The sequence below is a fragment of the Cottoperca gobio genome, chromosome 1 (assembly GCF_900634415.1).
Source record: "Cottoperca gobio chromosome 1, fCotGob3.1, whole genome shotgun sequence".
Classification (NCBI taxonomy): domain Eukaryota; kingdom Metazoa; phylum Chordata; class Actinopteri; order Perciformes; family Bovichtidae; genus Cottoperca; species Cottoperca gobio.
In genome coordinates, this window is record NC_041355.1 from 11,503,088 (window position 1) to 11,516,510 (window position 13,423).

Sequence of the window (13,423 nt, forward strand, 5' to 3'; positions counted from 1 at the left end):
ATAGCACTGGCTTGCCTGCAGCTAGATGTACGGCAGTCAGAATCTACGCCTGCTAGTGCTTTCTTCAGGGGCACTCCGGCACCGAGCACCTTTTTTGTTCCTCCCTCTGATGAATATCTGAGGGAGTTGCATTCGTGCTGGAGGGACACTAGGGCTCTCTCCCGTCTTACATCTGATTGCCGAACCCTGGCAGCTATGCAGGATGCACCAAAATGTGGCCTTGACCACATGCCAGCTATTGAGCATACCATTGCTTCCCTCATAGTTTCCCCTGATGAGGCTCAGAGGCAGAATGCCAGGTTCCCTCGACCCCAATGTCGGGTCACTTATGACCTGCTTTTTTAAGGTTTATGATACAGCGGCGCGCATGGGCTGTATCGGCAACTCTCACCTCATGCTCGCACCCTCATCTTCCCTGCAGCAGGATGCTTTCGGCGCTTCCTCCATCAGCCTCAGGAATGCTTTATTACAAGCATTCGCCCTGATGTCAAGGGAACTTGTGTGCCTGATGTCCACTTGGGTTCAGACTAGCTGCCAGGTCACCCTTTGTCAGAGACATGTAGAAGGGGCCCATTACCATCACAGCATTGCTTGCTTTCCCACCGGGCAACCGTTGCCCCCCCAGAGTCCATGGATTGAGGCCTCTGGCCGGCTGTTGGTTATTTCTCACAGTAGCAGCTAAGCTACTGTGCAGCTCAAGGTTCAGACACATGGGTGGTTTACACCTTAGCCCAGGGGTACAAGCTTCAGTTCCGACGCCGGCCCCCGACCATCATAAGCGATCCGGCAAAAGCCTTAGCCCATAACCAGGATTTATCCATCCTTCTGGCCAAGTGTGCAATCGAGCCTGTGCATCCCCTCTCACAGGTCACGGGGTTCTACTCGACCTATTTACTTGTAAAAAAGAAAGGCAGCACATTTCAACCAATCCTGGATCTGAGGAGACTCAACAAGTCCCTGAAAGTCTTGCCAATTTCCCATGTTGAGCACACCAGACGTTCTTCGTGCTGTTGCCAGAAAAGAATGGTTCACATCTGTCGACCTGAAGGATACTTATTTTCATGTTCCTATCGTGCCTAATCCCAGGTAGTTTCTTTGTTTTGCCTTCCAAGGCCGTCATTTTCAGTTATGGATGCTTCCATTTGGACTCTCCCTCTCCACACGGGTGATCACCAGGTGCATCGCGGCAGCCCTCTTGCCCTTGGAGTCTCAGGGTATGAGGACTCTGCCGACCCAGGACACAGCTCTCCTTGTCTGTCACGTGGCATGGCTGGGTCTTAAGGTGAATTTTCTGAACCCCTCTCAGAGCCTAACCTTCATTGGTGTGGCTCTGGACACAGTCACTATGAGGGCCTGTCCGTTGGCTCAACGCATGGACGACATCCTCCAACTTCTTCCTCTCTTCTGAGGATGCAGGTACTTGCCCTACATTTTGTTTCTTCGCCTCTTGTACCCTTGGGCTTATCACTTATCAAAAACCCCTGCAGAAAGTCAAGTACCACAGACAAAAGAAGACCAGGGTGTCACATTAGTACCTTTTTGCTTTATTCCTATGGAGGGAGAGCATGGGGCATAGGTAGATCTTTTTGCCTCGAAGATGGTTCTCCTTGACAGACAAGACCAGCCCTCTGGGTCAGGATGCGCTGGCTCACACTTGACAAGATGGTCTTGTCTACGCCCTTTCACCCCTTCCTCTGATCTTACTAACACTTCTCAAAGTGCTTTGATAGGGCCATAGGCTTCTTCTAGTGGCCCCCTTCTGGCCAGCCATGACTTGGTTCACAACTGGAGGGTCAGATTTGGCATCCTGATCCCTGATGCCTTCAGCTGTGTGTTTAGCCGCTGAAGGGCCGACCTGTTGCTGAGTGAGTGCATAGAGCCCGTCAAGATGACTATTCTGAACAGGTTTGCACCAGGCACCCAGTACATTGCTCTGTGCCCACTTTCCTTGAGTTTCTGCAGTCCCTCCTAGGGGGTTGCTGGTGTCCTTCTACTATTAGGGTGTACGTGGCTGCTATTTCATCGCAACATACTAGGGTTGACAACAACACATGGGGAACCACAGGCTGGTATCCCTCTTCTTAAAGGGAGCTCTGTGGTTGCGCCCCCCAAGGACTCCTACATGGGACCTTCCCCTGATGTTGGACGCCCTGTGCTTGTCTCACTGTGAACCCTTGGCACAGGCAGAGCTGAGGTGGCTGTCGGCCAAAACTTATTTTCTCCTTGCTATCATTTCGGCAAAGCCTGTAGGCGAGCTACAGGCCTCGTCTGTGAACAATTTGTGTTTGAGGTGGAACTCGGATGGCTCAGGTGTCACTTTGAAGCTGAATACAGCATTCCTCCCTAAGTTGCAGGAACGCTCACATCTGAAATCGGCCTATCCAGTTGGCACAGTTTGACCCCTCCTTAGGAGACGGGGAAGAAATATCAAAACTCTTTTGCCCGGTGCAAGCCCTAAGAGCTTATATTGAGGCTAACACGTGCATACGACGGTCTGAACAACTCTTCATTTGCCGTTCTCTGCGACCCAGAGTAAAGTGCCACTCCACCAGGAGTGTCTCCACATTATGGGCAACGCTGAGAGGTGTCCCTTGGAGGACATGCAATATGTGATGCGGCCACATGGGCATCACTGAGCACATTCTCTAGGTTTTACAGGGTGAATGTCACCACCCCTTATCCATTGGCCGTGGTTCTTCAGCAGAGTCAATCTGCTCTGAGGATTCCTCGCGACTCTGTTGTTACAAGTCATCCAGTGTTAAGTACCGCCTCTGGCAGTCATCAAGGATGAAATAGATGTAACTACTGTTCTATGAATCCTGGCAGAGTTTTTAGTCACTCGGAATCTCATGGTTCCGCAAGAAGATTCTGTAGGACTGATCTCGTTGATGACACCGAAACTTATACATGAACAGGGTCATCCGAGGTCATACGTGACTTTGTTGACATAAATACTTGAACTGCGCATGCACAAGAAAGAAGATATTCAATGTTATGGACTGCCTCTGCCGGTCATTCAGGATTCATAGAACCATAGTTACATCTGTAACTTTCGCTTTAGACACTATGAGGGCACTATACAGCACAGAGATGTTTCACTATGAATTCGTACACAATTGAATAATATGCCAGGAAGTAAATATAGGGAACCAAGTAGGATACAATCATTGATCATTTTATTCTATTCTCTACTATTCCTGGGTTTCCTGTAGTGTTTTATAGCGTACCATCGAGTCTGAAACCAAGACCACCTTTGCTAACATCTTAAAAAACAAAAACATGCACCTTCAAGGAAAAAGAACAGCAGTGATATTTCAGTATATACCTTATATTTACACCAAACAATTTTTAATACAAGAACATCTCCTTGTCTTCCGAGCAAATTAAGTCACCCAGTTGTCATGGCGACTGTTTAGGTGTCATCATGTAACCTCAGTAGAGTCAGCTGATAAACCTTAACCTCAAAATGTTACATAAAATCTATAATTTCCGGATATGTGATAACTTTTGCAGACATGCCATTTATTCTTTCAGTGCAAAAATAACCATGACATTTTGGGCTGATTTTAATCATGTTTCCACTAATGTTACTCACTGTCTTGCTCTTATATAGAATTTGTTACCATGACGATGAGTAACAAATCTCTAAACTATATTGTCAACTTTTTTATTTTAAATAGAAAATTCTTTATTCATAAATAGAAGTTTTGAGGTTTACAACTCTATTTCCCTCTTGTGATGATTGAATTTAATTCAGTGCTTAACTCTCTTGCTCTTATAAACAATTAAAAAAAGCAACAAACAATATTACAGAAACATAGCTGATGAAACCCCCTAAAGTCAAGTGAATTACTCTTTTCTAATGTCTGTCCTTATTTAATTATTATTATTTGTATTATAATTTAGGATTTTCAATTATTTTTATTATTATTATTATTATTATTATTATTATTATAATTATTTCATTTTCAACTTATTTAGAGTATTTATCTGTCTGTAATCATCTCATGTTTATGATACTCTTCACTCATTTTATGTCGTAGAACGAAACGTGAAAATGTCTTAGGCATGTGTAAACCACAGACCTTATTTATTCTAACCAAAAATTTGTTTTACAAAAACCATTGACTTCAAGACCAGGGAACCGGAAATGCTAAATCATTTCTGGGTTTGAGGGCTTATTCCTGCAGCACTGTATTCTATCCAGATCAACCCTGACTGATTTGAAAAATAAATTGACATGACAGTCTCCAGCTTAGTGACAAACTCCCATCAAACGATGCCTCTGGGCTCTACAGGCCACTGTGGTCATTCAGCTCAAACTCTCACCAAACACCAGGGGTACAGCAATGCCTTGCATTCTTAATCTTTAAGCAGCGGTCGATGAAAACAGTAAAATACAGGGAGAGAGAAAGAGTGAATAGAAAAGGAACATATAAGCCTACACTTCAGAGGCAGAGAGTGTGAATATTAGCTAGCTTTCACAGTAACCACAAGCTCCGCTGCTATTCTGGGTGCCGGGCTGATGCACAGTTTTACTGGCTGCCCACCCACATCGCCCAGAATGCTCCCTCTTCCTCTGTCTCCCTCTCCTTATTCCTTCATCATCTTTTCTCTGTATTGCATCAGTCCAGGACCTCACAGCTCCATCATACTGTCTCTCTTCTCCCTGCTGAGATCCTTTCAACTCCAAACTTCCTCACACTCCCTCCCCCATCGGTCTCTCCATCCTCCCCTCTATCTCCCTCCTCCTCACCCGCTCTTCAGACTGTACAGCGCTTCATCTACGTTCTTCTGGTGGAAGCTGGTCATGTAAGTATGCATGTCCCGGTAGTTGTTGCGGATGTTGCGCTCTGTACTCCCATTGGGCACCGTGCCGAACCGGAATGGCGGCGAGAATTCGTTAGGCTTCTGGAACTGTGGTGGGGGTTTTCCGGAAAAAGAAACCACACAGAGAAAATGACAGAGGAGAGCTCGTTAGCATGGAAAAGGCACTGAGCCGCATCAAATAGCCTTTAATGCACTGTTGAGCAGGTGCACAGGACTATGCTTTAGGAAGCTCAAAATTAACAAAATGCCCAGAGTTGTGCTCAATAGACCCACAAATATGGAGACTCTGGAGGACACATTTAGACAAACATGTACTGTACACCAGACTAAGTTGAAAAATAAACATCCAGCATTCAGGTCATATAAGTGCTGAAACGATTAGTCGAGGGCTGCAACTTACGATTATTTTCACAACTGATCAATCAATTAATTTGCTTGAATAATGGTTGGTAAATGAAATGTTAAAGGGACAAATGCTCATCATCATTTCTGAAGCCCATGCAGAAGTTTTTGTTTGATTTTTGTTGAGTCCAAAACACATTCAGTTTAACGTCACATAAGACAAAGAAAAGAAAGTTAGAAAAGAAGAGCAGCAGAGCAGCAGATCCTCACAATTGAGTAACATTCTGCTTGACAATAATTCTAAATTGATGAATATATTCGGGCGCCAGGTAGCTCCCCTAGAAGAGCGAAGCCCCATGTAGTAAGGCTGAGTCTTTAACGCAATAATTGGCAGAATAATAGACAATTGTACTCCTACTTTTAGATTCTGTCAAAATTACTTTCAAATCAATTTAAATGAACACATTTGTAACATGATGGGTGGTGTCACTCACAGGACACTTGAGCTCATCTAGTGCTGTGGAGTTATGTCAGGTAAGAAAGTTTAAATAATAACTATAAATAAAAGGTTAAAGAATATAAAATACAAAATTAAAAAAAGGAAAATAATCTTTGGTGGCAGCCCTAAATTGTAAACCCGCTCATATACTTACTGACACTAACTCCACACTGCGTCTTACAACACCCCACGTTACGTACTTTCACACACCTGCTCCTCCGCCCCACAGCCCCCCACATTGCCTTGAATTCACACCTTTTTATCTGACAGGCCCGACACCTGGTCCACATACTCCTCCTGGATCATGAAGGCAGCCAGGTTGGCAGTGTAGGAGGCCAGGAAGATGACAGCGAAGAAGGCCCACACTGACACCATGATCTTACTGGTGGTACCTTTGGGATTCTGCACGGGTACAGAGTTGTTGAAAACCAGACCCCAAAGCAGCCAGATGGCCTTACCGATGGTGAAGGAGGGACCGCCGGGCTCTGGCTCATAAAAGAGGAGGGAGGAGGGGTACAAAGAAAGATGACAGAGGGAAGAGGGTGCAAGAAATCAGTTTCACAGATCCCAGGTGCTACTTCACTTTATCTGCATTTACTCATGAGCGCCGTTGTGGGAGGCACTTGATGGATGGCGGCGACAAAGACTGGATTTATCCCCATCCTTTAGTTTGTCAGTGATCACAGGATGTGCTGTACGGTCCACACCCGCTCTTCCAGACGCTGCTGTGACAACCCACTGTTACAGACTGCCTCTGTTCCACCTACCTCTGTGGCAGCATGACAAGGCAACACTACCTACTGTAGCTCTGTGGCATCAGAGACAGGGAGGAAGAGAGAGAGGGGGGAGGGCGTAGATGATGGGCACACAGCAGGCTACAATTATGCTACAGCTGGAGCAGCAGTATAGGGCAACAGCCTTACATAACCTAGCGATTAAACCAGACACTCCATAAACTGTCATTCAGAAAACACTGACATAACTCCTAACAAAACACCATTACTCTTCTCCGCTCTGCTGCTTGATAAAAAGGCTGTGAGCATGCAGCAACATAACACATCTCTGATTTTATCTTGAGTGGCTGCCGTTGTGGCTGGCTAATGCAATCCTGAGAGTCAAACAGAGCTGGGTGCATAAAACCTGGAGAAAAAATAGATTGAATCTGAACCATTGATTTGTATGGGCAAATTGATTTGAAGCCTGCTGAAGCTGAATTTGATAGGTAGTGTTGTTCCATACTGTCAGACACCATTAAACCTGACACATATTTTCAATGTATATTAATAGAGCTACTTAAGTGTACTCATCGGTTTTACAACCCTAGATGTGGCGGTGTAACAACGCTGTGTAGTATTTGAGAATGGCACAATGAAAAAAGACGTTGTAAAGCAGAACAGAGGAGTCTTTGCTCACACGGTGATGCTAAGAACACTTAAGATCACCTATCTACTGGCTCTTGTCAATGATCCTTTTCATTAGTAAAAGAGCTTAAGTGACTGTAGATGGAGATAAGTACTGCACGACATCAAGTCCTAGCGCTCAAGTCGCACTCATTCATAAGGGATTGTCAAAGTCATTTTGCACATGAGGGGGTCTGTTTGAATGGTGCATTCAAGGTAACAAAACAGGAACACTAATACCCTTTTCCAACCAAATTAGCGGGTATATGCAGGTTTAAGAAAAAAAAAAAAAAAAAGCAATCGACTCCTTTGACATTGCCACTGCTTTTTCCTGGCGCGTCACTTTAGGCGTCAGTCACGCCTGAAAAGTCTTAGCAGAAAGCAGTGACGGTGGTTACTTCTTTTTTGTATCTGTTACTTATTCAGTCTCTCTTTCAAACTCTCAAACCAGAGTTGGTGAAAGACGGTTTTGATGAGTTTTGAATGAAGTGTGTGCTATGATAAAGTAAAATTACTGTTTCCGTCAATTGAGTGTAGTTCTTTAAGGAGTGTGTATTTCCTGCAGGGAGCCGATAAATACGCGTGACTACTTCTGAGTCATTTGTCTCGGGAATGAATGCTGATTGTAACCTTTCCCACTAAAGACACAGGTGTTAGTATTTTTTGTCCAGTGGGAGAAGATGAGATCGCATGAAAATTGACCTCATTGTCACCTACTTGGGCCATGCATTGACCTGGTGTGATCTTGGGATTGTGTGTGTGTGTGTGTGTGTGTGTGTGTGTGTGTGTGTGTGTGTGTGTGTGTGTGTGTGTGTGTGTGTGTGTGTGTGTGTGTGCAAATCCTCTCACCTCGCCCATCTGCCAGGCAGCGATTGTAACCCACCGGGCTGAAGTACTCAAACACAAACACAGCCACTGCTGACACCAACAGCAACATCACAAACATCATCACCCAGACATCAGCACTGAAGGGCTCTGAAACACAGAGAGGGGGGGAGGGAGAGGGAGAGGGAGAGGGGGGAGGGGAAATGGAAGTGGAAAGGGGAGGTAGGGAGGGTTGTGGGAAAACAGAGATAGGAAGTTCATTAAACCAAATTAAAGAAAATGACAAAATCACCCCCTGGTATCAACATGATTATTTGTATTCAGACGTTATGTACTGTGTTGCACATTGTTGCACATTGATGGATTTTGTCTGCGTTTAACAAGCACTTCTCTATGGAGAAACGGTTATTTGGTGTGAATGGACAGATGTACTCATTGAAATGGGCACATTTTCCACCACTTGCACTCTGCTTTGCAATGTTCACACACAGAGCAGTCTGTGACAAACACAAAAGCAGTCTAGTTAACAAAACAATCTAATTACAAGCTCCATTTAGTAGCGGCTTTGGAGCTTTCGACTGTATCACACGACCTTCATCAACAGATGGAGTTGTAAATGTTCCCATTTTGTTTTTAGCATTTTAAAAAGGTAATACCCGGTAGTATCAATGCCCACTTGTGATGCTATTTTTCACGGAAATCTTTCACAGGATAACGTTGTGTTCCCAGAAACATTCAAATTAAACCATTTTTCAGCTGCATTTTATGTCACTACATTACCAAACTTGTTATGTTTCTTGCTGCTGGAACACACTGATCAACACAATTAAACAGTGAATAACCTGCGTGTAATCTGTCTGTAATTATGCATTTATTTATTAGATGAGTGTGCATGTAAGTGTTCTCGATTGTGTTGTACATTTGCCAGAAGTACCAGGTGCGTTTTTCCTCACCAAGAAAGGCGGAGGGGGACACGGTGCCGTTGCTACGGGAGACCATGACACTGATCCCCGTCTCAATGAAGGGCACGGAGAAGTCAATGACCTCCGACCTCTCCTCATTGATGGTGAGCGAACCCACTGCCATGTGGGCATTCTTCAACACCACCTGAAGGTCAACCACAGACAGACAGAGAAAGACAGACAGGAGGGGAACGTTGAAGGTCTGAATGTTCCCAGGATTGCGATGTAAGAAACATGATGGGAAAGTCATTCAGAGCTGCAGTTCATACACATGCCATACAACAGTGTATTAGTGCCAACACACCGGAGGGAATGGGGTAATATTCAGAGAAAATAATCGATAATCGATAAGATTAAAGTCACAAATTTACAATTTGTCTCGGAACCACATCGCTTCACTTTGCAAGGTTGGATCAACGTCATCACAAAGCCTGCTGATAAACAGGGAATGCCACACACACACGTTAGTGAGGAGGTCCAACAGTGTGGAACATGGCGATATGCTTCCATCTGTCCATTGTGTTCCTGATGCACAAAAGCTATCACCTCATCCAATTCATTATGTCGTTTTCTTCTGAATAGGCCCAATTCACAGCAATATCTCTTCAAAGTCCAGATGTTTATGATAATATGGTGATTCTGGGCAAGAAATCACCAGTATAATTTGATTAGGTCATACACTGCAGGCATAATACAAGGCAAGCAGTGTGGTGTCTGTGGTGTGATGAGGTCAGTCCAACCTTGTATGGCTTTAATCATGGACATACTAATTTATTTCTCAGAATATTACCCCCCCTCCCTCGGCTCTGCGATTGTTTCATTTTCATCTACAATGGCCGTCGTTCAAGCCACCATCTTTGCCAAGTATTAAACATGCTATTTTGGTAGAATGGAAGCAGGAGAAAGGGATTATTACTACACTCAGTATTTGACTCTCCACCAACCCAGCCTCTCTCTGAGTGTGTATAAGGTATATTCAGCCCAAAGTTTCTGGATCCTTGGGCCATAAATAAAAACTGAATTTTTGTTGGATTTAAAAAAAATAAATCTTTATTTTCTCTCTCTCTCTCTCTCTCTCTCTCTCTCTCTCTCTCTCTCTCTCTCTCTCTCTCTCTCTCCTTCTGTTTTGTGCGTCTGTTGTCCTGTTCCCTCCCCATTCAAATGAAATCATTAGCTGCTGGCTTAGTCATGTCAGGACATGGACAAATGCATTCATGCATGCACTGCACATTTGCAGAGCCTTTATGCTGATGTATATTTTAGGAATTGTATTAAAAATATATATACAGTAGGTACTGTAATGTTATATCACTCTGCAACATTCTTAAGATAATAATGAAGTAGCTTGTTCTATGCTATAATCAATTAAGTTGGACATCACATCGATTTGTTAAGGCTGCACTGTGCTGAATGTGTAATGTGTGCAGGAGAGAAGTGGGTCTTTCCCTGAGGCTGTTTTCTCCCTCTCTTCTTCTCTCTTCCAATCACTTTCTCTTTCTTCGTGACTTTTTCTTTCTCCATCTCTGACTAAGAGCCTCATTGCACTCCTCCTGAGGTTTTGTGGAGCTGATTACAGCTCCCCGTCAGGCCAGGTTGTGGGGAACAAGTGCAACCTGATGGCTTACAGAAACAGTGAGAGAGAGACATTCAGACAATATAATTAGCCCGGTCATAAAAATATACATACGTACATACTTGCTTTTTTTGTTGATTTTTAAATTTTAAAAAGGAATTAAGTCTGTTAGTGTTTTCACATGATAAAGATTAATGAATAACAAACTGCTATATAAAGGAGAATGAAAAAACAACATACATATTTTGAATAAATAAACATAAAACATGATGAAAAAATGTAAACAGATTCAATATAGGAAATATTAATCTATAGCTGTTGAATTTTTCAACCAGCAGTAGACTCGATGTAGGTGTGTTGAGGAAATATGATGGGTTTATAACCAAGAAGCAATGCATTTTATTTAACTGACTAGTTTCCCATTCCAGTGTTACACATTTTAAAAAGGACTTCCATCAGGCTCCATTTAACAAATTAAATGACAAAGAGAAGCTTGGTACCCAAATGCTCCCTTACACTCCATCTGAAATCGCAACTATTCTCTCACTACAAAATAGCAGATGTTAAATTTGACCCCTGCCATTTAGAGCATATTATTTTTTATAACCACTTTTTCCACTGTGTCATTATAAATAGTGTCGCTTGTATTCAGGGAGGAATGCTGAATGCACTACGCTTTTAAGAAAATAGTTACATGGTGTCACTAGTGACATACCACCCACGATGATGAGCTAAATGGAAGCCTATTAAATAAACAGACCTGCAGTCATAGTGAACATACTGGTGTACTATACTGGTTCTGATGGAAGTCAGAGGAAAACATTGAATATAATCAGATTTTAAGTCTGCTCTTCTTTAGTCACTCTGGGGTTAGGGTTACTCCAACAATATCCACTTTGTTCCTTCTATACAACCTCATATGCAACTCAAAAGAAAATATCTGTCCATTACAGATCAGTTAAACAGATGTGTATGATTGTGTGTGAAATATAAAGACCTTACCTCCCCAACCATGCCATTCCATGTCCCATTAACCTTCTTGCCATGCTTGCCGTTGGTCACCAGGTAGAGGTCGTAAGTGAACTTGACTGCCTTTGCGATCTTCTTGAGGATGTCGATACAGAAACCTTTGCAGCAGCGCTTGATGTAAATCCCTGAATCACCTGTCTGATTGCTGGTAGGTGGTGAAGAAGATCAGTGGAAGTAAAGATAGGGGAAGAGGAATAAAAGTTTTTCTTGGGTTTAGGTATATAAATCTAGCAGATAAAAAAAAAAAAAGACAGAAGAATGGATGAACAAAGAAAGCATGGATAAGATAAAAAACAACAAGGTGATATGTGTTGGGAGTATGCCGGTTTTCATGCCAACCAAAAACTCCACCAGGTTGTTTTAGAAATACCTCCTGTCAAAAATGTCATCAAAAAAAAAAGTAAGCATAAATGAACTGTTTCACATTTCTTCCCAGATCTTTGGGATTTGGGCTCATCTCAGGCTCTGGGATGGACATTTAAAAAATATATTCAGACATCCTTTAGATCGAGTTATAAAGATTTGTCTTCTGCACACAGTTCTGTGCATCTGGCTCATGGAGTATTTTATCTGGAGAGAAATTCTACATATTCTCTGTGGTATATTGCTGCATATCTGTGAAATGCTGTATGTCAGGGTGTCTTTAAAGGAAAGACAGACAGGCAGATGGATGGAGAGTAGGAGAAAGGAGGAAAAGGAGAAAGAACAGGGTGGAATATCAGTCAATAAAAAAAACTACTGAGCCTAGAAATGTAGGACACCCTCAGGAGATTTCAGGTAGGCCAGTGATTGAAGAAAATCCATTATCACACACCAAGTAGAAGTGGATAGCAAGAGGGTGAAGAGGCAAGGGAGGGAGGACATCAATGACAGAAACCAAGACAATGATCTAGTTAGCAATACTGAAGCAAGTGCAGGTAATCAAAGGACACTGGGAGATTATGAGAGGATAAGAATGATTACATTTTTTAGAATCCAGTAAAGAAAAAAGAAGGAGAATCACTACAGCATTCAGCAGAGACGGAAAAATAATAAACACAGAAGACAAATACACACAAAAAAGGAAAATTCAAGGAAAATGTAAACTAAATCATGACTGTGAGCTTCCGTCTCTACACATACAGTACATGCATGTTTTATTATAATATTGATTCATTTATTTATTTCCTTTGCTTACATTCACAGTTTGCATAATATACTGCAGCTGCTGATGTTTTGAGTTTTATTATACGAGTGCTTTGTATGACTTTGAATACATACATAGCATACCAGAAAGGTTTTAAGTAATTCATGTTGTAGCCATATTGATGATCAATGTCTCACACTCATTCTTTAGCACTTGAACCTACAATGTGCAGCCCGGATTTGGAAGGTAAAAATAAATCAGACAAAACTTTCAGTGTTCAGGAAAAAAAGACAGAACACATTTTTTTCCCCTTATGTCGAAATTCTCACGTGAGTTTGAGTTGCTTGCGGCACGGTACAGTGTTCCTCATGCATGTCCCACTGAGCGGGTCCACGTCCTCCACGATGACAAACGGCGCCTCCTCCAGTGTCACGATGGACAGGTGGTCCTCCCGCTCCTCCGCTGCGGAGTACAGCTCAAAGCGAGGCCACACATGGTACCTCATCGTCAGAGAGCCTCTCTCCCACTTGCCAACCTGCATGTGGGAGTGGGAGGAGGGCTGTGTGATATACAGGCTACTGTAACAGGTGCTTCAAGTGGCAGAGAGACACTCCAAATGAAGAAGTGACAGACACATCACACAGGGGGGAAATACATAGCAGGGGGAAAAAGGTAGAGGATAGTTTAGAAGGAGAGGAGACAAGAGGACGGAGAAGAGAGGAAGGAGAGGAAAAGAAGGAGAAGAGAGGAAAGGAAGGAGAGAAGAGGACAGAGAGGAGAGGAGAAGGAGAGGACGGAGAGGAGAGGAAAGGAGAGGACAGAGAGGAGAGAAGAAGG

At 43.1% G+C, this 13,423-nt stretch overlaps 1 protein-coding gene across 8 annotated transcripts in view; it reads right to left on the reverse strand.

Annotated features, from left to right (window-relative positions):
- grin2bb (glutamate receptor, ionotropic, N-methyl D-aspartate 2B, genome duplicate b) overlaps nt 1–13,423 on the reverse strand; it is a 116,709-nt gene that overhangs the window by 18,454 nt on the left and 84,832 nt on the right. For all 8 annotated transcript variants that reach the window (XM_029429580.1, XM_029429574.1, XM_029429556.1 and 5 more), the window contains 6 exons: nt 12,916–13,121; nt 11,434–11,605; nt 8,850–9,003; nt 7,921–8,046; nt 5,927–6,156; nt 4,757–4,917 (listed from right to left, as the gene is read on the reverse strand). In XM_029429580.1, the coding sequence (XP_029285440.1) occupies nt 4,757–4,917; nt 5,927–6,156; nt 7,921–8,046; nt 8,850–9,003; nt 11,434–11,605; nt 12,916–13,121 (1,049 nt within the window). The remainder of the gene's footprint in view (nt 1–4,756; nt 4,918–5,926; nt 6,157–7,920; nt 8,047–8,849; nt 9,004–11,433; nt 11,606–12,915; nt 13,122–13,423) is intronic.